The sequence below is a fragment of the Cenococcum geophilum genome (genome assembly GCF_001692895.1).
Source record: "Cenococcum geophilum 1.58 unplaced genomic scaffold K441scaffold_37, whole genome shotgun sequence".
NCBI classification, from domain to species: Eukaryota; Fungi; Ascomycota; class Dothideomycetes; order Gloniales; family Gloniaceae; genus Cenococcum; species Cenococcum geophilum.
This window is the reverse complement of record NW_027137595.1, coordinates 1646252-1670936: the sequence shown is the minus strand read 5'-3', so window position 1 is coordinate 1670936 and position 24685 is coordinate 1646252. Positions and strand designations below refer to the sequence as shown.

The following is a 24685-nucleotide window of genomic DNA, read 5'->3' as shown; positions in this document are numbered from 1 at the left end:
GGTATAAATACATGAAAGTAGACCGAGTCGGTGAGCGAGTCAAGGGCTAGGCAACTGAAACAAGGTGGTACGCTAGTGAGATAAATGACGTTTTGACATGGTACTGGTAGTCGGTTACAGTATATAACCCACAATATAAGATAATTTCAAAGTCCTATTACTATCTTCTGTCTCTAATCTACCACTCCTTAAGGACTTTAAGCGATAACTGTATATTAGGATGCTTGGGACCAAATATTTTCTCTCCTAGCTGAAGGGATGTTGTTAATAGTGAGATGGCCTCTTGGTTGCGGCTTTGGGCTTTAACGTAAGTGCCAGATTGCTCATGTTCGCCAGCGTCGATGGGTGCTCCTTTCCCAACACCTTCTCGTTCAGTGCCAGCGTCTCTCGATGCATCTTCTCCGTCTCCGCGTACTTCCCCTGGCTGCTTAGTACCCCTGCTAGGTTGTTCATGCTCACCAGCGTCAATGGGTGCCCCTTTCCCAACACCTTCTCCCTTAGTGCCAGCGTCTCCTGATGCACATTCTCCGCCTCCGCGTACTTCCCCTGGCGGCTCAGTGCCACTCCTACCCCGTTCATACTCGCCAGCGTTAATGGGTGCTCCTTTCCCAACACCTTCTCCCTTAGCGCCAGCGTTTCCTGATGCATATTCTCCGCCTCCGCGTACTTCCCCTGGCAGCTCAGTGCCACTCCCACCTTGTTCATACTCGCTAGTGTTGATGGGTGCTCCTTTCCCAACACCTTCTCCCTTAGCGCCAGCGTTTCCTGATGCATATTCTCCGCCTCCGCGTACTTCCCCTGGCAGCTCAGTGCCACTCCCACCTTGTTCATACTCGCTAGTGTTGATGGGTGCTCCTTTCCCAATACCTTCTCCCTTAGTGCCAGCGTCTCTCGATACATCTTCTCCGCCTCCGCGTACTTCCCCTGGCTGATTAGTGCCAGTGCCAGGTAACCCACTGTAACCGACTACCGGTACCATACCAAAACACCTGCGTATCACCTGCGTATCGACTGCGTATCACTTACGTATCACGCTGTTTTAGTTACGTATTAGTGTCCCCTTTCATCCTATCACCTGTACCTTCCTCGTGTATATAGAGAGGCTCTAGACCTACATTTACAATAAAGTCGCTCGTTCAATACCCACACTGCAAAGCTTACACCCACGCTAGTCAGCGTGTTAGGGTGCTCTTTCCCTAGCACTCTCTCACGCCCCTCCAGCGCCCGCCGGTTCATCTCCTCTGCCGCTTCGTACCTCCCCTGATACTGCAGCACCAACGCCAGGTTGCCCACGCTAGTCAGCGTGGAGGGGTGCTCTTTTCCCAGCACTTTCTCTCCCCCTTCTAGCGCTCGCCGGTTCATCTCCTCTGCCGCTTCGTACTTCCCCTGATACTTTAGCACCAATGCCGGGTTGCTCACGCTAGTCAGCGTGGAGGGGTGCTCTTTCCCTAGCATTTTCTCATGCCCCTCTAGCGCCCGCCGGTTCATCTCCTCTGCCGCTTCGTACCTCCCCTGATACCGCAGCACCAACTCCAGGTTCCCCACGCTAGTCAGCGTGTCAGGGTGCTCTTTTCCCAGCACCTTCTCTCTACCTTCTAGCGCTCGCCGGTGCATCTCCTCTGCCGCTTTGTACTTCCCCTGATACTGCAGCGCCACCGCCAAGATACTAATGCTCGTCAGCGTACGAAGATCGTCGCGCCCTTCTATCCTTTCCCTAGTTGTTACTGCTTTTACCGCCATACTCTCAGCGGTTTTGTAGCTTCCTTTTATCCATATGTACCATGCAGTGTTGCTTAGTACCTGGGCGCAGTCTCCCAGCAATCCTTCGTTAGCCGGTTCGCGCTCCAATATAGACTCGACGTGTGGAAGCAGCACTTGGCATTTTATCCAGTTCTTAAATCTTCCATCAGGGAATTCCCTTGCCATTAGTGTATAAAATTTTCGTCTCCACCGTCAAATGACTACAGCTAGACCTTCGTGCAGAACTGCACTAGCTAGTGCATCTCACAAATATCGCTGTCCGCAGTCGCTGTCACCAGCGAGTAGGCACGCAACGTGTCTAGGTCGTCGTTGAACTCGCCATCATCATCGGCGTCAGCTGTCGCATTCACTGAATGCCTACGGAGCACCGACTCGGGAATCCCTTGCGGGTTGAAGAAACTCATTAGTGATAGTAGGTCGGCAGCTGAACGCCTCTCCTTGCGGATGTGCTCAAATGACATCTGCCACGTGGTCACAACCGAATTCGATGCGCTTTCGTCCCGGCGGGGATCACCGGCGTCCCAGTTAAGGAGTTTTGCTTTCTTCTTGTCGCTCTTTCGGAAGTCTTTTATATAGTTGGATATCGTCATTCGGGGCGCGCGCCGGTTGATGAAGGCAGCTGCTTAAGTGATTGCTAAAGGTATATAATCAAGATTATTAAGTAGGTCTGCCGCGCCGCCTTCATCGGAGGCGTCTTCAAGCTTATTCCGGAAAAGCTGGAGAGCTTGTCCTCTATCCACGGCGTGGACTTCCTTAATATTCTTGTAGCTTCCCGCTAGCCTGACTGCCGCATCCTTGCTTCGTGACGTGATTAGGATCGATCCGTTGTGGCTCTGAGGCAGGAACGCCGCCAGCGGCGCGGGCATGTCCTGGGAGTCGCCTCGTACGAGTTTTCGTTTTGGATAGAACACCTCGATGTCGTCGACATTATCTAGGACCATGGTCCACTTGTCGTTGGCCTCGTCGCGTAGCCAGCCCCTGACTAGCTGGAGAACGTTGATTGCAGGATCGTTTCGGCGGGAAGCTCGAGCCTGTCCGCAATGCCTCTGTATCCTTCTTCGAACCGTGCCTTGGTGCTTGCGTGCACCCAGAACACCCAGGTCTGTGGCGACGCCTCTCTGACATCGTGGCAGTATTGAATAGCGAGCTGCGACTTCCTCTTGCATTGTTAGAACCGAAACACAGCAGCCACGCGATTATTGACGTACCCTACACCGCCGAGTAGCTGGTCCCGCGCACTTCTCGTAGATCCAGGCTGAGATGTTGGGGCGATCCACGAAGTCAGGATCCCGGCTGAATGGCACGGTCGAGAAGGGTTCGCGCTTTCGCTTAGTTCGTTCTGTGCAGTGGAGTAGTGTTAGCTTCAAGGGCTCAATATTAAGAATAGCCTTCTAGAGTACCGTTCGCTGCGTTATATTCTCCGGAGTTAAAGTGCATCGTCCCCCCAGGCCCACAATGCGGGGCAGCAATGACGGCACGGCCGTCGATGGGTCCGTGGAACTCGCTGGTTCGATGTGTCGGACTGGTCATGCTTGGTTCTGGGTGTCGGCTGACGGACGGTTCTCCAGTGTTTTGCAAGGCGGAGAGGAGACAAAATGAATCGTCGCGGTGTTGGCTGCGCAGCTCAGATGAAAGCCGCGACTGCGCCTCGCATTTCACGCCAGCCTCAGCGCGCGGGCATGCCAACAGCTACAATAGAGCTAAACATTGACTGTTAGGTGCGTAGCCTCACATCACCACTTCGCTAACCCGAACACGCCTGCGATGTCGGTATTCAGGAATCTAGTGCACCGCACGACTTCCGAAACCAAACTTAGACCTGGATTTGATAGTTCTGGCCCTGAGGATGAACTATTGCACGCCCCAGGTCCTTATTGTCTCTGTGGCATGCTAATGATAGTAAAGGTATTTTACTAAAGGGCCTATTTTGGGATGAAAATTGTAGCCAATCCTTCAGATACGATTGTTGAGTAAGGATATTTTAGTGCGCTTCTATACCTACGCTAATCTCTAGCTTAAGTAACTAGGTGTGCGTAATATAATAATGTACGACGTGTCCACGCGATGGTGTAACGTTCGGGGGCCGATATCTATTGTAATCTTTAATTCTATTAAGTAGGCCTCTCACTTTATAAAGTAGAGCTAATATATATATATCCAATCACTTAATAAAAAGGAGCATCAATACTTATAAAGTTGAACGAATCTTGATAAAGCGGGAGACTTGACGTTTGGAGGGGAACATTGGCCCCCTCCTTTCTACCAATCAAGATATTCGCGCTTTACCTCCAGAACATACTTTTATCATCAATTCAGTTATACCCCAACTCTTGCCAGCACTTGGTTGAACCTTGTGCACCGCGTTCCCACGTTGCCTGCGCTCTCGGTGCGGGAAAAGGAGCTTGCCGTCTTCGCTGTGTTCTCACATTCGCGTGCTGCCTACGCACTCTATGCACACTCGGCTTGCTAAGACTGCCAGCTTCTCTCCAGGCCAGGTAGCAGATGCGCGCGAGGGCAAGCTACCACAGGTTCTGAGCGAGCGCGAAGAGGTAGCGTATGTGTTTGCGGGAGAGTTGGTCCGCATGAGAGGACCGCTTGGTGATGGCGCTTTTGAGAGAGCGAAAAAAGTACTGGGGAGGGAGGGTGTGATAGCGTTGATGTATTTAACTGGGAGCTTTCTATATTCTAATGTTTTGCTGAATGTTACAGATGCATGTTTAACGTAGGTGATGCGGTTATGAAGGTGACCCTAACTAGTTATGAAGGTTTGCAGGTTTTGCAAACAAATTTCGTCTATGCGCTTTGCTTCGTCTGTGCTCCAACACTTCATAACCAGGGTCACCTTCATAACCCCATCACCTACGTTACCCGAAGGCGAGAGGATTTGAGGTTATCCCTTAACCCGCTGAAGTTCGTCCACGCGTTATCGATAAGAATCAGCCAATTAGATCAACGCAGTCGACTTTTCGCGATTTTGTGTTCCTGTCGGGAGACTAATGTCTTGGCACTGTACGTGAGAGGTGAGGAAAAAGAAAGTATGTAGAGTATTTTGCAGGTAAGCAACTATTTTTAGCGCCATTAGCTGAATATCCTTCTTTTGAAGGGGGCTTATCCTTTTAGATCAAAAGAAGTGACCACAGGTTCGATATTAGCCCAGCAGCAGGATTTACCAATCGCCTAGACGTATGTCATGTGGCAAGGCCTGACAACACACACTTCCAATCTAGCAAGAGCCCCTCCGTGGATGCATCAAAACCCACGCAGTCTTGAATATCCCTTTCTTGCAGATTATAGGAGTCCTTCGTGCCGAAAATGCGTTTGTTTAACATTAAAACCCTGAAGCTCGAATATTTCCAAAATGTGGATGCTGCTCCCCCGTACGCAATTCTTTCTCATAGGTGGGAGGAAGAGGAAGTTTTGTTTCGAGATGTTGTAGAGGAACCTCACAATCAAGATCTTGAGGAACTAAAGCAGCGCTTTCAGCAACTAGAAGAGCGATTCAATGCTCTCCAACGTCAGCTAGAGCAGAAATCCACAACTCAACGGCCACTCAATACACCATCACGGAACGAATCACAGAAAGACAAGCATCTTGGAAGTGCCTTGGCATTGACTCATCCGCATCTTCGCCACGCTTTGGTAAAGAAGGGTTGGCAGAAAGTTGAAGGCTTCTGTCGAGTAGCCAAAAGACTCGGACTCTCTTACGCATGGGTTGACACCTTTTGTATCGATCAGAGCAGCAGCTCCGAACTCTCGGAATCAATAAACTCCATGTTTTTTTGGTATCAGAATGCAAAAGTTTGCATTGCTTACTTATACGATGTGATAATCAAAGGCGACTCTTGGGACTACAATCACTATGAGGGAGTTTTCGACAACTCATCATGGTTTCGTAGGGGGTGGACACTACAAGAGTTGATCGCGCCAAAGGAGATTTGGTTCTTCAAGAAAGATTGGAGTTTATATGGCGTTAGGTCAGAGTTGGCTGATCGGATTTCCGCAATAACCAAAATCGACAAGATCATTCTCTGCGAACCGACTATGGAGAACTTAAATAAGTTCAGTGTTGCAGCAAGGTTATCTTGGGCTGCTGGACGAATTACCACTAGGCGAGAAGATCGTGCTTACTCTCTCATGGGATTGTTCGGAGTAAATATACCTACCATCTATGGCGAGGGACAAGAGGCTGCATTTTTCAGGCTTCAAAGTGAGATCTTTCAGAAAACCTCTGATCACAGCATATTTGCCTGGAAACCTTCTACCGATTCGGCTGAGGCTGGACTAGAATTATTCGCACAATCACCGGATGCCTTCGATTTCGACGGTGCGGGGGCTATTATCTCCGTGCCTTACGACTCACTTGGCCTGCGACGAAAAGTTGCTACTTACTCTCGACCAGACGCTATATATTCCTCAAGTAGCCACCGTATGCGCGTTCAGATCTTACTTCACCGTGACTCTTTCAACAAGGCAGATTCTGTATTTAGGGCCTGCTTAGCGTGTAGGTTCCGGAACAGTAAAAAACTGATCGTTATCCGTGTGCTGTCCACGACATCCGGGGAGTACCTCCGTCTGCCACGGAAAACCGAAGAACTAGAAGTGTCTCATTTCGAAAAACTAGAGTGGGGGTTGGCTGATGTGTACATATCTCCCCATCCTCTCATCTCGCAGTCGCAGCAACCAACCAAAGAGTCAGTAATACCTCGTTGGCTCATGCTCAATGATACCCAACTCACCCAAGCCGGCTTCGAAATGAAAAGTTCTTGGCTTTGGCGCTACAGCGACAATAGGGACGGGAAATACCTCATAACTAGGGGAAAGCCATTTGGCGCTGTTACGTTTCGCAATGGGCAGACGGGAGATGCATTCGGAGTGGTCTTGAAACTTTCGCCAACTCGTTTAATGGCGGTAATCACAGACGACTTGCACAATTTCACCTATAACGAAGGCTTAGTTGTCGTTTCTCCAGAAGTAGTTGAAGCCTACCCGTGGCAGGAACTTGGGGAATCCGTCGTCAGCAAAACTCTGGGCAGATACCAGGTTTATATTAGTTCGTCTAAATCCTCAGCGAAGGAACTTAAAGAGTTGATGATTGGGTTTATTAGAACACCTACGAGTTATTTGACCGAGTTCGAAGGCAAGAGGGGCGAGTGACTGCAATTTTACGATCCGAATTGAAGTAGTATACGGAGCTATTCTAAACAAGAGAGTGGTCTGCTTGAAAATTGAAACCTTTTCCGTAGTTTACCTTCTGTCGACCTGAATCAGGTTATCTTATCACCGACTCAACTACCTCCCATTGACTCAGTCATTGGCTCGGTCATTGACTCGGTCATTGACTCGGTCACAGACTCCTTGTTTCCATTGCCACCTCCCTACCCCCTTCTCATTCTCATTTCCTACACCTTTCCTATATATATATAGAGACTATTAGAGCCACATTTAATAGACAGAGTTATTATTCTTTTCTTATAATCGGTGCACGGACTACCGATCGACACCTTCGTGGTTCTCTACATCATGCTAGCAGACTCAGCGTGGTTTTTATTTTCAATATTGGCCAATCAGATTGATCAATATTGACACTAATCAATATTGGCGAGTATTGGCGAGTATTGGCCATATTTATAAATATTTGCAGATCCTCTTGGCGCCCCTTAAAAAATTTCTAACCCCAATATCGTACAGATAGATTATTAAATATCATGGCTTCTGAAGCAGACTCATCACTTATTATACCTATATTAGACTCCCTTAATACGGAGTTATTAAACCGCCGGCAAAAGAAGACTTCCGATCTATGGATATATACTTGGGCTCTAGACAAAGATGAGGATACACACTATAAGAAAATAAGGCTTATGTATTGCAAATATTGTATAATAACAGTACATTGCTTAAAATCTACTATAAACTTCCGAAATTACCTAAGAACTAAGTATAATATCTACTTAGAAAAACAAGAGGGCCCTATTTATATAAAAACCTGCGATTAACTTTAATATCTCTATATACAACTCCGCGACATAAAGTAGTTAAACAATATTAATACGCTTACCCTTTAAAATACCCTAAATTAGGAAGCTATTACTATAGTGCTTATTTCCTTAATAACTGTATAAAGACTCCTATTTAGAATAGTTAAATAGCTAAAATTTTACGTATTTTGTAAGGTCCTTAATCTAAAGGTTAAGGGTTATATTATAACGGCCTACTTTATAGTCAATAATATAGTCTAGAATATATTTATAGCACAGAAGGATATTATATAAAAGAAGCTTTAATTAGTAATATCTAAGGTTTATCTCTTACTGGATATCTAAACGTCTCTAAATTGGTATCTTTTACTTAGGGTTTATATATACTTTATAGATTAAAAAAAAATTAAAAAGAGGCCTTCTTACGCTTTATACGACTCCATTATATAGCGAAAAGGATTAGTTTTAAACGCTGCTTCTAATACTTTAAGACTATAGTATTGTATAAAGACTTAGTACTATTATTGCTAATAATGCATCTATAAATAACGTCCTATATTATACGATCTAGAAGTATCTTTAAGAAGAATATAATATAGAGTAGAAATCTATATACTAACAAATCTGGTATAATAGCCATATTATCTACCTTGCTGTTGAGGCCTTCCTCTTTTAAGACTTAATTTAAGAAGATAAGCTTATATTATACAACGTTAAGGATAAAAGAGGACTTTAAGTTAACCTAAACTTTAGGAGTAGCTAATTTTAAGCTCTTAGTGCACTAGGTAAACTCTATAACATTATTATATATACTTAAAGCTTACCTAGCCGTATAAAAGACTTCCTTACTCTTACTTAAAGAAGAATTCTATTAGATAATTCTATGAGATAGAATAGCTAGTATTAGATACTTTAGGTTGCCTTAGAGTATAAGTTAGCAATTAATCTTTATATAAAGAAGTATACTAAGACCTTAGGTAAAGATTTCTTAACTCTATAAGATTAGACTTCGCTTTATACGACGTATAATTTCCTCTAGATCTTTAAGAGAGTAATATTAGAAACTTAAGGGCATAATGTAACTGTTTATATCAACTTAATAATACAAGTGAGTTATATCTAGGGGCACGAAATACGTATAGTATCGTATGCTCTTTTAGATAGTGGTAACTGTCAATTCTATTAAGGTAGACTACGTAGTCTATATACTAACGCGCCTTCCCCCCCAATTAGTTATAAGTAAGTGGTTAGTACACTAAACGCGTAAGTACGCGTTTGGTATAAAAGGTGCTATAGTTATATACTAGCGGTACTTAAAGATAGACCCACTTGTATATAACCTCCGTAATTACTTTTAATAGAACTATAAAACACAAAAGAAATATATAGGAAATCCCTCCTAAGGTACCTTCTAGGCTGCCTTCTAAACGGTGCTTTAAGCTAGCCGTAAGTCCTACTTACGGCCTATAAAATGAATTATACGGCCTTCTAACGGACTATAAATAAACTATACAGCCTCCTAACGGGCCGTAAATAAACCGCAAGTACTCCGTTAGTCTTATTCCACCTATTCTATAACCTTTAGATTAAGCTTATTTATATTAATTAGGGTTTTAAGAGCTTAGCATGGCTTTGCCTTAGTTATAGCGTCCGCTAGGTTATCTCCGCTGCTAATCCATTTAACCTCTATAATCTCACGTCGTTTATAGGCCTAATATAAGCACATTAGGTCGACTATAAGCCTCTTCTCTTATATTGTACCTTGTTTAACTATATAGTTATAGAGGGACTTTAAATCAGTGCATAGAACTAGGGGTAATTACTCCAATTATAGGATCTTCTAGATTATTAACTTAATTGCGGCTCCTATATTAAAGCTATAAGCTAGTATATATAGCTTAAAAGCTAGTATACTGCGGATTACTTATTTGCACTTAATTAAAGACTAGTAAATTATATTTATATCCTAATTATAGTCCGTAAGTACAATTACGAAGCCAATTTGTAATAATAGGTCCCTATTATTAGCGAAGGAGGCGTTTATAAATACTAGTAAGCTAAGGGAATTTAGGTCTAGTGGTATAAAAGTAAGTCCTCTTATTATATTATCAATTTGCCACTAAATACATTTGTTAAGCTGCTTAATATTTTCCTCTTATAGATCTATTACCTAAGCCGCAAAAGATAAATTATAGGTAGATTTAGGTTAACAGACTATAGCAATATAGGCGCCTTTTACACACTGTATAACATATTAGTTCTTTATATTTATAGTCCTATAGGTCTCTCTATAGGAACTAGTAAGGTCTATAGGCTTTACTATAATAAGCCTTAGGTTTTAAGCTTGGCGTTCCTAAGTTAGCTAAATTAGGTTGCCCTTTTATATAATTAAGCCTCTATTAAACTTAATTAGAGTCTACTTAGTTAACTACTCTTATAGCTTTACCAAGAACTTTGCCTCTTATAGTTTAGTCTCTTTAGTATCTGTAAAAGTCTAGTCCGCTAAAAAGAGAGTATTATCTATTTAGAGTCCAATAATACTAAGGCCGTTTAATAGGGTATATAGGAGGCAGGGGTTATAGGTTAACTATTCCATTTTAAGTTTACTAATATAATGCTAGTGATACGTTTTAAACCAGTGGTTTTTAGCTTCCGGCACTCCGTAAAGGGGTTTTATAACCTATAAAATTGTTCCTAGTTATAAATTAAGCTTAAGGGGTAGTTATATAAAGATGTCTCTACTTAGGTAGGTATTAGACTGCATATAGGCTTACGAGATATCCCGTAAGTAGAGGGCTATAGGTTTAGTTTGCTGTAATCTAAGCGTAAGTACAAGTATAATCCGTTAACTGACCCGTTAAATTATAGGCGATTATATAAGGACTAAGTCCTTTCTTTAGTTATTATAAGCTTATATAATAAGCCTTAATTTTTTAAAGGCTTTATTAGTACTAGGGTGCTTAATTTTATTAATAAAGCGTAAGTTAAATATACGGACGCCTTGCGGAACGTCTCTTTCCATTATAGCCGTAAAAACACCCTTTTTAAGTAGTTTATTAATCTCCTTGCGTTATAAGTCCGTAAAAAGTGTTTCCTATACTAGAACTAATATATCTGTAGGTAGAAGTTGCCTTACGGATATACCTGCGAAGGTTAAGTAATTCTCTATTACGGGGTTCTTAGTTATAGGGTACTTTCGAAGGCGTCCTTAACCGCGCTTTATAGTAAGTTTAATAGATTTCTAGGGGACTTCTAAAGTAGGTAGGAGTGCTTCTAGTTTATCTAGTTTAGCGGGTACTTCTAGTTTATTTAGTTTAACGGTATAGGTATTTTTAGACCAAAAGTAGGGTTTTACGGACGTGCTTTTAAAGTTAGTTAGTCCGTTAGGAAGTTATATATAGTATATTTCATCTTCTATAGCTAGTAGATAATAAGGTCTAGTCTAGTTGTCGCTCTTACGCTATATAAGGACTTTAGAATTAAGTAGGAGGTTATAAACTAAGGTTGTATTAGGTCCGTTACGGTAATATAAGGCGCTATTAACAGCTTATTTGGCCCATAATTTAACTATTTCAGCTATTACCTTTTATATTGCAGCTGCTCGTTCCATAATAGATGGGGTAGAAGGGCCTAGGTTGCTTATCCTTAAGTAGGCTCTATAAACCAAGAGGGTAAGTACTAGTCCGTTAGGGCTAGCGGTGTTATTAATGGCTTTTACAGCCATTTATAAAGCCAGTTCCTTTTAGATATCCTTATACTCGTCCGTAATAATCTAGTAAGCTCTCTATAAAGCTAGGTAAGCTTACTTAATAAGTCTAATAGACTAGTGCGCCTTAACTAGAACGGCTTTTATTAAAATAGTTATAGCTATAGCATACTATTAGAATTCCTTACTAATAAAGTTCTTACTAGTGTTATGGGTAATATACTTAGGGGGTCTAACGTATATATTAATCCAGTAAGTCTGTAAAATATCCTAAGTATATTTTATAGATATATTTTATAACTAATGGGCGGCTTAATAGCAGATTACCTTGTCAATTATATATAATACTGGGCTGCCGTTAATATATATAATATCTACGTATACTAAGTAGTTAAAATTAAGGTCTTTACGAAGAGTAAACTTAAATCAGCCTAGGGAACGTCTATATTTCTGGCAGAAGGAGCAGTATTTAGTTAGGTGGTTAATTACCTTCCTATTAACGTTGTTATGTCTAGAGCGTTTAAGGACTCTATATAGCTTTTCGGCTAACGGGTAGCCGAAACAGCGGTATAGGCGGTGGATTTTAGTACTAGTAAGGTAGCATGGGTTATAGTTAAAAGATTCCTAAATATAGGTCTGTAAAGTCTCTCCCTATATAAGGAATGGGTGTCCGAATTGTTATATAATTAGTAGGGTAATATATTTACTTCCTAGGGCAGTTATAGGGCCAATTAGGGTGTCCGTAATATTATTATAGTAAACCTATAACCTATTTATGTCCGCAAGATAGAGTAGAAAAGGGGTGTCCGCTTTTACTACGTAGAAGTTAACTAGGCTAATTAGGGTCTTAACTGTAACTAATCTAATTAATACGGTTAAGCTAATGCCGAATTAGACGTTTACGGCCCTAGTTTACGTAGTATTAATATCCGTATTATTATTTATAGTAGTCTTATATATAAGGTATTATTTATAACCTATAGTAGACTTCTTAGAGGCACCTATATTAATTATAACGCTATAGAATTCTTTAGGGGTATAGCGTTCTATAATAATATATGCAAATAGGTCCTATTTATAGTCCGTAATATCCGTAACAGGTCTAACAGGTATGCTTATAGGTTGGTTTTTAAGTGCAATTAAGTATATAAAGGAGCGGTTAGCTAATACGGTCGTAATATTAAAGGCTTAGCCGTCCGTAAAAGGTCTAAAAGTAGTTAGAAACGTCTTTAAGGTCTCCTATTCCTAAGTATTTAAGTTAAAGTTAATTATAAGGGCTTCTATTAACTCGTTAAGAGACTCCTCCACTTCCTCTCCTTTATAGTTTAAGATAAACTAGTTAATCCAATTATTAAATCTCTTTTTAGACTTATTATATTCTTCCTAGGTATGCCTTATAGACTAATGTCTTTCCTTACCGCATATAAAGCACTTCTAGTTAGTTTGTTTATAGGGGTATACTTTTATACGGGAGTTGCTGCAGGGGTTATAGGTGGGACTTAGTCGGTATAGGTACTGCTAGTAGTAGCGGCGGTCCGTAAAGTAGGCATCTAAGTTAGTTTATGGGTTTTATAGGTCTGTAATAAAGGCTTAAGTACTACCTAGTAGATTTAAAGCTTTATATATTATAATAGAGGACTATAAATTGTTAATAAGGCCAGCTAGAGTATTTATAGGCTTATAGTAGGCGTATTTATAGGGTTTTACTTCTTAGCAGGCTGTAATAAGTTTATTATACAGAAAGTCGTCTATTCAAAGCTTAATATTAAGGCCGTGCTATAGGTGCTAAAGGTCTTTAATAAGAATTTGTAGGCACTCTGTAGTTAATTTTTTAGTATTCTTATTAATTACGGTCCGTAGTTTAATTATATTCCATTAGGTAAGGGTATTACGCTTATATTTAGGCCCTTTAGGGTAGTTACGTATAGCCTTATATAGCTTATTAAAGGGAATACCAAAGGGGTTACTCTTAAGGTTAGTGTAGTAGTAGTTAAGGGCTAGGCCACGCAGTATAGTAAAGTAGGCTTAGCTAAACTCCTATTTAAAAATATTAGCCTTCTAATAGAGGTCTATAAAGATAGTTAGTTTAAAGTTAAAGTTATTATTTTTACCGCTATACTTAAATTCGTCAGTATAGAGCTTAGCTAGGTTAGTTAGCTCCTTGCTATAGGTCTTTACTTAGGTAGTTTATAGATCTATAACTTAAGCAACAGGAGGGTTTTGGTCCGTATTTTAGTTTACGGGGGTATTACGGTCCGTAACTTAAGTACTAGGTATACTTTAGCCCGTAAAATTAGTTTTAAGATCTCTTTAGTCTATAGGACGAATTTAGTTAAATAGGTCGTCTATAAAACCGGAGATTCTATTAAGTTTAAAAGAGGTAAAGAGTCCGCTAGTTTTAATATAATCTAAAATCTACTCTTTAGTCTATTCCGTTTGGTCCTCCTTACGTAGTATATTATATAGAGACCGTACAATAATAACTCGCCTATCCTTTTTAACCTATACGCCTTAGTTACGTAAGAGGGTTTATAGGTTATAGGTAGCTATAAGGTTATAAGTCTTAAAGATAGCTTCTGTAAAGTCCGTAAAGTCTTCCTTATATTATTCCTATAGATCGTTGTTTAGAAGCTTAAAGTGTCTATATTTAAGGATTTTAAAATTAATATAGTTGTTAACGCCGTTTGTAAACGTAAGGTTAACTCCCTAACTCTACTTCTTTTAACCTTCATTAATTTGCTTACTTATATCTGCCATATTTTATAGCGTAGCGTATCTATATAAGCTATAGCGGGTAGTAGTAGCTTATAGCGGGTAAAGGAGGTCTTATAACGGTCCGTAAGATTAATTAACGGGTCCGTAATAGTTTAAGAGGTTTTATAATAGTCCGTAAGGGTAATTAATAGGTCTATAATGGTTTATAGGAGGGTAAGAGGTTTTGTAAAGGTCTATATTTATGTTTATAAACTTTTAGTAAATCGTACTAAGACTTAAATAAGTATATAGAGATGGTGATATAGTCCGTAATCCCCAACTTCCGACCTTCTAGTAGGTTGTACTAGGATTAAACGGGTGGTCGCTGTTGTATATCGCTTAGGGGGGGTATTAAGTAATTGCTAATCTATGCACGCTCACTAATTAGTGTTTATATTAACTTAATAATATAAGTAAGTTATATCCAGGGGCACGAAATACGTATAGTATCGTATGCTCTTTTAGATGGTAGTAACTGTCAATTCTATTAAGGTAGACTACGTAGTCTATATACTGACGCGCCCTCCTCCCTAATTAGTTATAAGTAAGTAGTTAGTGCACCAAACGCGTAAGTACGCGTTTGGTATAATAGGTGCTGTAGTTATATAGTAACAATCTTAAGCGTTCTCTTTTTAATAGATATTCTTATAAGGCATTTTAAGCAGAGTCTTATAAGAATTTTTTTTACTTTTAAAAGTTTTTTTAACGTTGTATAATAGGAACACTATAAGAATAATAGCTACTTTAGCAAAAGGATTTAAATTAGATGGAAGGTATTTAATAAATACTACCTAAAGTCTAATAAATCCCCGTTATATGCTGCGGCAATTATTCTTTATCCTAAACGTTATATAAGGTATATCCAAATAAATTAGAAAAAGAAGTAGCAGAGGGCTGCACTTAAAAAGGTTAAAGGACTTTAAGAGGATTACTAATCGCAAGCTTTTGGGCCTAAAACTCTCTCTACTTAGCTATTAGTTTTACTATATAAGTAAGCCTCTACTAAAAAAGAATTAGATTTGTATAATCTAATTATTAAAAATCTTAATAAGTTTACTTAACCTTAAAGCCAAAACAAGTATAATAACTATATTACCGATCCTCTAAGTTAAATTAAAAAGCTTTCTGCCCTTAAATAGTAGTGCTAAAAATAATAGTATATATAATAGCCACGACTATCGCTACTAGCTATTACTATTCTATTAATTCTAGTAATAAGTAATAAACTAAAACAATCCTTTTTAGGAGCGCGTTATATAATCTTATAGGAGAGGATATAAATAGGTATTAAAAGTCTTAAAACAGTAGAATGTTTAAAACAGTAGCAGCGAACTAAGCTCTTACTTAAGGTTATTTAACTTTTTTTTCGTATAAAGCTTTTAATTTAATAATATCTATCTCAATTACCTATATATGCTAATCTGTTTTAGTTTTATTATATAAAATAACTACTTAGCTTATACGGTACGTTAAGCTATAAATCTTATATAAGTGCTGCCAATAATCCTAATAGCTAGATATATGCTAATATATACTAAATAAAAGTTTATACGTACCTTATATAAGAATAATTACGTTTTAGGCCATAGCCCCAAAATTATCGTTAATTAATAACGGTGCCGCTACTATACCGTCCCTACTATTACTACTAAGCCCTACTTATAGTAAGCGTAGAGGTCTACCGTTATTACCTCTATTTTTATCTTATATAGAGTAGCGGGATGTATAGTTACGCTATTTATAATTCCTATATATTCCGCTAAAGTACCTAAGTACCTAATAATATAATAGGAATAGGCGGTAGCCTAAGTAAGCGCTAAGGCACGTAGCGTATGGGTTATATTACGGACGCTTTAAGTACAATGTTATGACTACTTAAAGAGGAGTCGGAAGAAGCTAGTTAGTTGATTTAAGCACGGTCCAGGATGGAGCCGATAGAGCTATGTGACGAGGAATAGTAGCTAAGGTTATATAATATGCTACGTATTAAACGAGAGGAACGAGAGGAACTTACGTACCTTATATATAAGACGTATATTACGTATAAGAAGGATTTTATAGGAGTACGGTTGTGTATTTAAGGACCCTTAGTTCCTACCTAGATAGTTCCTTCCTTGTAGTAATTCTTAGAATACAATTAGAGTTAATCTATTAGGCAATCACTCTACTAGTTATTATTACGTTGTTGACTTCTATACTTATATTACCTATATACCTAGCCTAATAACGAGCCTATTGTAGTTCCTGCTATAAGGTTCCGTTACACAATTACTACCTAGTTACAGTATTAATATAGAAAGTTGAATAATATGCCACTAAAAGCAGCCACTATAACGCTATTGACGGCGGCAACTACTTTAAGGTTAGGTAACACTAGTATAGCAGATACTAACTTACAGCAGCCTGTGACGGTTGGGCAACTATAAGAGATAGTTGACTAGTTAACAACTAATAATGCAGCGTTGGAAGAGAGGATTAATAGGATAGGTATAGTAAAGGTTAAGTTATTATCGATTAAAAGATTCTCGGGAGAGAGATTAAAGCTTAAGGGATTCCTTACGTAAATGCACTTTAAGGTCGCGTAGGAAGGAGCTAAGCTGGCAACACCTATGGATTAAATAGCGTACGTAGAATTGTTCCTATTAGGAAGAGTACTTAAATAGTTTAAGCCTTACCTTACGGAAATTTAGGTAAATAGAATGATAACTACAAACCAAGAGGTATAGTTTATGTTCTTAAGCTAGAATAGATTTATAAAACGACTTATATAAATGTTCGGAGACCCAAAGGCAGTGACCATAGTAGAAAGAAAACTCTAAGATATTATGTAACGGACCTCAGTAATTAAGTATACGACGTAGTTTTAGACGCTAGCAATATAAGTTAAGTAGAACAATAGGGCGCTTATAGCATAGTATAAATAGGGACTTAAGGCTAAAGTCTAGGACGTAATTATTCTAATAGAAGATGCCGACACCCTAAGGGAACTAATAGATTAAGTAATTAAGATCGATAATTGGATCTACCAAAGAGAATAGGCTAAGAAGGGTTAGGATAGAGTTCTATAGTTATATAAGGCGTAGAGTATACAATAACTAAAGCTAAGTTAGAAACTATAGTATAGCGCAAAGCTAATAGACCTAAGCGGTACTAAAGAAGCCTATAAGAGATAGAGTAAAAAACTATAGAAACCTAGAGGTTAAGGATCTAGTAATTACAGGACTAAGGAGTAGAGGCTAAACCAAGGATCTTAGTAGTAGAAGACGTTTAGGCGGACTCTATAGTAAAGTTAATAGTTTAAAGACAGAGCTTATATAAATTGCGGAAAATAAGGTCACTTTATAAGGGATTGCAAAGATGGTCAGAGTTACTATATAATAAAGGGAACTAGACTAATAGTAGAAGAGATATACGTATAAAGGGACGATAGTGTACTGTAAGGAACAAAGGAATGTTTAATTAAAAGTTTCGCGTTTTGTTATAATAACGCATGCCAAATTTATAAAGACGCTAAGTATGGCGTAAGCTATTGGCTATAGGAGCTAAAATCTATAGAATGTAGAGGGACTAATAAACCAGTTCGCAGATTAGACATTAAGGACGATAAATTTAATGAAGGTAAAACGTTTTATAACAATAAGGTAATAAGGGCGGTTTACTAAAAATACGTAGACCTTAAAGATGTTATACAAGAGGTAGAGGATAATTTCACTACAGAATAGGGAATATTAGTAGGGATTAAGACCCCACTAGACACGATGTCTATTACTTTACGAGACGCAAGAGAAGTAGGATAGTAAACTACTTTGGTACTCGATAAAGGCAAAAGGCTAAAGGCTTAAGATTCTTAANATGAGATATAAGACGACTAAGATTCTTAAGACGAGATAAGGTAAGCTTAAGGACCTATAACGGACGATAACCAATAGAGCAGAGTAATAGCTTAGTTTAGTAATATACGAATGAGCTTAGGACGAAGTTTCCTAAAAATATAAGATTCTTAAGACGAGATGAGTGAGATTTAAGACTCTTAAGACAAGATAAGAACACTAAGTAAGCCTAATTAGACTAAGGTAGGAGCTAAACTTAAGATGGAAGTGAGCTTAGGATTAAGAAATTTAAGGGATTAAGAATTCGGAGTATAAATAAGGACACCTATAAGTAAGAGGTAAGGAGCTTCGCTATAGATTAAAGAATCTGCGATATAAATAGTAGTTAGGCTAGGAGACAGATATATAGACCTAGAAGACTTACTAGGGGAATAGAGTGTTCAGCCTAAAGATTAAAAAGTCGATACCAAGATTAAGAAGTAAGAAGACTTTAAGGATCTATCGGTAAGACGCAAACTAAAGAAAACTATAGAAGAATTTAGGTAAAGAATTATTGTATAGTAAGAACAAAAACTAGATAAGAGATTTAGCATATTAGGACGTATAAAGGACAGAGTATTAATATAAAGGATCACTAATAGGCCTAGGGCAGGTATACTAAGAGCTAAGTGGCTTACTAAACTGGAAAATAAAGAGGATTTAGGGATTTCTACTAGATTCAAAGAACGATACATAAAGGGCTGTCACGACGCAGTAATAAGAAGATACTTCCTTATGGATAAGCCGTATATACTCCAACAGCTGTACTAAAAGTGGTATAGGCGGCGACACAACGATAAGTGGGAAGATTTCTATATATAGTTGGATGAAAGAGTTATTTAGGACCACCCGATTATAAAAAAAGCCATAACTTATATTAAGGAAGCCTTAATTATAATATTAAAGGATTTAGAGGAATAATTAGAGGACTAGAGAAGTAAAAGGCGTATCTTAGTACCCGTAAATAAAGTTATAACGTTTAGATCAGTACGGTAAAGGGTTAAACTTAAAAATAAAGATAAGTTAAGAGTGGACCTAAAGCACCCGGTATACTATACGCTATTATAGATTGCATGCGTGGATAATATATATAAAATACACAAAAATCTAAAGGAAAAGAATTAGAAATACCTTATGAGAATATATTAGATAATAGATAAGTAATAATATAGGAATGCTAAGTATATGCATAGTTAGCATCTAGTAGAAGTTTAGGAGTTAGGAGACTTAATACTTTAGCTAAGAAGATTCCTTACGGAAGAATACCTAGATAGATAATAGTAGTGGGAATGCCTAGAGAATATATATCTATAGCATATTAAAGACGAAAAGCGAACTAAGTATTGGCCTAAGTTGGACTAAGTATAGATAGGATTAAGCAGCCAATAGTTAGGAAAAGTAGAGGCCTATAAAACTAGAGGGAACTAGTAATAAAGCCTTAAACCCTTAAAGAAATTTAAGGACAACACCTAAATTTATAAGCTAAGTAGTAGGATTAACAATTTAAGGCACTAATAGATAGTGGAGCAATAAGGAACCATATCTTGCTAGCAGCAGTTAAAAGAATGGGATTACCGCATAAGAAGAAGGAGCACCCTTACCTATTAGTAACAATTTTAGGAGATCCAATAGCCTATAGAGGAGGCATTATTAATCTTAAAATAGGACCTATTTAGCTAACCATTAAAGGGAGATAAATTAAGATGTCTTTCAATATATTACTATTGGGGAATAATAAGGTAGTACTAGGAATGCCTTAGTTACAGGAATACAATCTAAAGATTAATTAGGTTATAGGTTAGGTTAATATTAGGGATACTTAATGTCGTAAGATACGATAATAAGCTAAGATAGTATAATACTAAGTAGGAGCGACCTATAAAGAGATAGAAAAAGGACTAAGTTACGTACTAAAGAGATACTATAAGTATAGCAAGAAACTATAGTTACTAGAAAGCGAGAAGCTATTAGAATATATAGTATAGGACTATAAAATAGAATTAGAACTAGGAATAAGTCTAAGGTTCTTTCTAATCTATAAGCTTACTAAGGAAGAAGGTAGAGCACTTAAAGAGTTTATCTAGGAAAACCTATAGAAGGGGTACATTAGACTATCGCAATCATTAGTAGGTTATCTAGTACTATTTATACTAAAGAAAAATGGTAAGCTAAGGCTGTATATTAACTATAGACAGTTAAACAGCATTACTAGAAAGGATAGGTATTCTTTACCCTTAATTAGCGAAATCTAAGATAGGATAAATAACGTGTAAATCTTTACAAAGATAGATCTAAGATAGGCGTATTACTAGATTAGGATTAAGAAAGGCAACAAATAAAAAGCAGCCTTTAGGTTAAAGGAAGGACTATATAAGCCATTAGTTATATAATTCGGGCTTATAAACGCACTAGTNACGTTCTAGAAGCGTATTAATAATATATTAGGAGAACACTTAGATGAATTTGTTATGGTATATTTTAATAATATTATTATCTACTTAATAACTAAGGAAGAATATGGAGAATACGCTAAATAGGTCTTAAAGAGACTATAAGAAGAACGGATGCTAGTAGCAATTAAGAAATGCGAGTTCTTTACTAGGAAGACCAATTTCGTTAGATTTATTATTAAACTAGGCTAACTTAGCATAGATTTAAAGAAGATTAAGGCTATAGTAAATTAGTAAGAACTAAAGAACGTTATATAGTTAAAATCGTTCCTAGGGTTTTGCAATTACTATAGGAGGTTTATAGCGTAATGGTTAAAGGACATTAAACTATTTACGCGATTAATAAAGAAAGAAGAACTATAGGCATAGGGAGAGGAACAATAAAAAACTCTTTAAGAAAGTTAAGGAATTGTTTACTTAAGAGCTAGTTCTTAAAATCTATTAATTAGGACTAGAGACAGTTGTGGAAATAAATATATTAAACTATATACTAGGGGTATACTTTATATAGAAATATTAAGATAGATAGCACCTAGTGGCATATTATAGTCGGAAGATAATACTACTAGAGTTAAACTATAACATCTATAATAAAGAGTTATTAGGTATAGTTATAGTATTAAAGGAATAGAGAGCATTCTTATAAGGTATAGAGAAACTATTTATAGTTAAGACGGATTATAAAAACCTAATGGGATTCCTAATAATAAAGGAACTTAATTAGAAATAGGTTAGATAGGTAGAGATACTTATAGAATACTATTTTAAGATTTAGTATACTAAGGGTACAGACAACACGCGAGTCGATACTCTAAGTTAAAAAGCTAAACTATAGAATAACGAGAAGCCATTAGGGGCTTTACTGCAAAAAGATATAGATAAATTAATTAGGTATAACTATCCGAAAATTATAGCAACTTAGAAAGAACTAGAGAAAGTTTATAAGTTACTAGAAAGCTTTTAGGTATAAAAAATTCTAGAAATATAGCTAAAAGATCTATAAGCGAATATATACGAAAATTAAGAAATAAAGTATATCCTAAGAAGTATAGCAGAGCAATTTGTAGAAGATTTCTATAAGGGATTAACTTAAGGACACAACGGAGCTATAGGCTTAGTGTTAAGACTTTAGGAGGAGTATATTATTAACGGAATTTAGGGCTTAGCGCGAAAAGTTATAAAGAAATATCTAGATTACTAAAGGAATAAACTAACGAGGCATAGGCTATATAGAGGGCTATAACCTATTAAAATATTAGAGAGACTATAGGAGGTTATATTATAGGACTTTATTATTAAGTTATTAAAATTAAAAGACCCTATTACCGGACAAGATTATAACGTAATCTTAGTGATAGTAAACAAGCTTATAAAGTGGGGATACTTTATAGTATATACAGAGGAGATATTAGTAGAAGATGTCGCTAGAATCTATATTAAAGAAGTATTTATAAGATATAGAGTATTAAGCAAGATTATATTGGATAGAGATTTAAGATTTATAGCAGTATTTTAGGAGGTATTTTTGGCGGAATAAGGAGTTAGAGTAGTAACTTCTACCGTATATTATCTGTAGATAGACGGTTAAACAGAAAGATTAAATTAGATATTAGAGCAGTACTTAAGGCACTATATTAATTACGTATAAAATAATTGGGTATCGTTATTACTAGTTATATAGTTTATATATAATGCAACACCATAAGAAGGAATAGGTATATTACTATTTAAGGTAAATTATAGATATAAGCTAAGGATATTGTTATTACTATAATAAGCGAAAAAGATAAGTAGTATAGCTAAAGAAAGAATAAAGACGTTAATAAATCTTTATATAGACCTTATGGAATTAGTAAAGAAAGTATAAGAAAAAATAAAAAGGTACTATAATACTAAGAGATCTAAGGGACCAGATCTTAAGGAGGGAGATAAAGTATAGCTATTATATAAAAAATTTAAGAATAAACGACTAAGTAAGAAGTTAGACTACGTTAAACTAGGACCTTTTAAAATTACCTAAAGGATTTTACTAGTTATATTTAAGTTAAACCTACTAGCTAAAATAAAGATCTACCTTATATAGTACATCGCAATACTAGAGCCAGCATACGGGAATATTAAGCCACTAATTTATAAAGTAGACATGTATAGAGGATAAGAAGAAGATAAATGGCAAGTTTTGAAAATTATTAGTTATAAGGACATTAATAATAAAATATAGTACAAAGTTAAGTAAATAGGCTACACTAAGACTACCTAGGAACTACTAGAGAATTTAAAGAACACTATAGGAAAGGTATAGGAGTATCGAAAGAAATTAGGTTAGGTAGTGTTAATAAAAAAGGATTACTAAAAAATAAGTTACCTAAGGGGGACCTAAGAAGAGCAGTTGCCGAGCTACTTAGATCTATTTCCTTCTCTATTAGAGGAGAATTTGTTCTTTTATTACCAAGTTCCTATAGACCCTATTTTATAAGTTTCTACTCCTTAAAATAAACCTTTTTATAAACCTTCTTAAGATAGAGTAAATAAGTAGATGCCGTGATATAAGTATCTAAGGCCTTCTGTTCTATGTCCTAAGAACGTTCTAACTTAGTAAGGGCTTAAAACAGTTTACTATCTAGCTGCGTAGCAGTAGATTAAATATAAGACCCTAAGATAAATTAATTAGGGAACTAGACGACTATTAAGAGTAATAGGTCGCGCATATTTAGTATTAGAGGTAGAGCGAACGTTATAGGATAAACAAATATTTACTTTAGTGCACTCTAAATAAGAGGACGGTTATTGCGAAGATGGGTTTGCTAACGCAATATAAACTAACCCTTTTTTTAAGCAACGAGAATACGGAGACGGCATAATCTCACTAAGAGATAATATCGCAGCAATAGTGCGAGCACGACGTTGGGCGTATGAAGAAGAAATTGCTTTAGGTATAATAAGCAATAATATTAACTAAATTAATTAAACGGATATTATACCTCTAGTAAACGACTTAGAGATATTAGGAATCTTTAAAGACGAAGATAAAAAGGAGGAAGATGGTGTTACGGACGCTTTAAGTACAATATTATAACTTCTTAAAGAGGAGTTAGAAGAAGCTAGTTGGTTAATTTAAGCATAGTCTAGAATGGAGCCGATAGAGCTATATAACGAGGAATAGTAGCTAAGGTTATATAACATACTACGTATTAAACAAGAGGAATAAGAGGAACTTACGTACCTTATATATAAGACGTATATTACGTATAAGAAGGATTTTATAGGAGTACGGTTGTGTATTTAAGGACCCTTAGTCTCTACCTAGATAGTTCCTTCCTTATAGTAATTCTTAGAATATAATTAGAGTTAATCTATTAGGTAACCACTCTACCAGTTATTATTACGTTGTTAACTTCTATACTTGCATTACCTATATACCTAGCCTAATAACGAGCCCATCGTAGTTCCTACTACAAGGTTCCGTTACAGGTTACCTATTACCCGACCCCAAGATTATATAAGGATGGCGTTAATATATAAAGGCCGATGCGAAGCTATCTAATAAGGGGAGATCGCGCCTTATATAAACTCTATATCCTGCCCCAAAAGGGCCAATAATATATAACTTTACGGACTATAACACTAGGGAGCCAACTGCTGCTATCCTATAATAAGGACGGGGTTAGCGTTAGCGCCGGCAAGGGTAGTGGCGGCGGCAGCGTTATAGAGGATAAGAGCCCTAGGTTAATATTAGCTTTATATAATTTTTCTAGATAATATACATACAGTGTTATTACTATTGTTGCTATTATTAGTGAGGTAAGGTTAGTTTAAGTAAAGGGTTAATATTAAAAGATTATATAAAGGCGCGCTATTACGTAACTAGATTATATAGCTTAATTCATAATTATATTAAAAAACTGTTAATCTATGCTAATAATTCGTATAATATTTATTTTTAATAAGTATATTTCTATTAACGTATTCCACCATCGAGCCGGCAGAACCATCGAGCCGGCAAGTCTATTTCCCCACCAAAAATTATAAAAATCACAATATAATATCTTAACAACCACTTAATAATAAATTCTAATAATTTAGATTTAGACTTTTATATACACTCTACAGCTTCTATTAAAGTTGCATAGTAAATAGTTTAGTAGTTTTTAANNTATNNNAATTTNG

At 37.2% G+C, this 24685-nt stretch overlaps 3 protein-coding genes across 3 annotated transcripts; 1 reads left to right on the top strand and 2 right to left on the bottom strand.

Annotated features, from left to right (window-relative positions):
• Positions 1-151: 151 nt before the first annotated feature.
• Positions 152-1720, bottom strand: K441DRAFT_641206 (TPR-like protein). Its single transcript, XM_067646643.1, has 2 exons — positions 1164-1720; positions 152-710 (listed from the first exon to the last, which is right to left on the bottom strand). The coding sequence occupies exons 1-2, from the start codon at positions 1612-1614 to the stop codon at positions 265-267; spliced, it is 897 nt and encodes a 298-aa protein (XP_067501306.1). The 5' UTR covers positions 1615-1720; the 3' UTR covers positions 152-264.
• On the bottom strand, positions 1612-1953 carry K441DRAFT_505747 (uncharacterized protein; the record flags this gene model as incomplete). Its single annotated transcript, XM_067642048.1, has 1 exon — positions 1612-1953. A coding segment is annotated over one exon (342 nt), but the record flags the coding sequence as incomplete, so codon positions are not given.
• A 2667-nt stretch (positions 1954-4620) lies between these two features.
• K441DRAFT_664421 (uncharacterized protein) lies at positions 4621-7210 on the top strand. Its single transcript, XM_067649347.1, has 2 exons — positions 4621-4816; positions 4882-7210. Exon 2 carries the CDS (start codon positions 5074-5076, stop codon positions 6913-6915), a length of 1842 nt encoding a protein of 613 aa, XP_067501304.1. The 5' UTR covers positions 4621-4816; positions 4882-5073; the 3' UTR covers positions 6916-7210.
• Positions 7211-24685: the final 17475 nt, after the last annotated feature.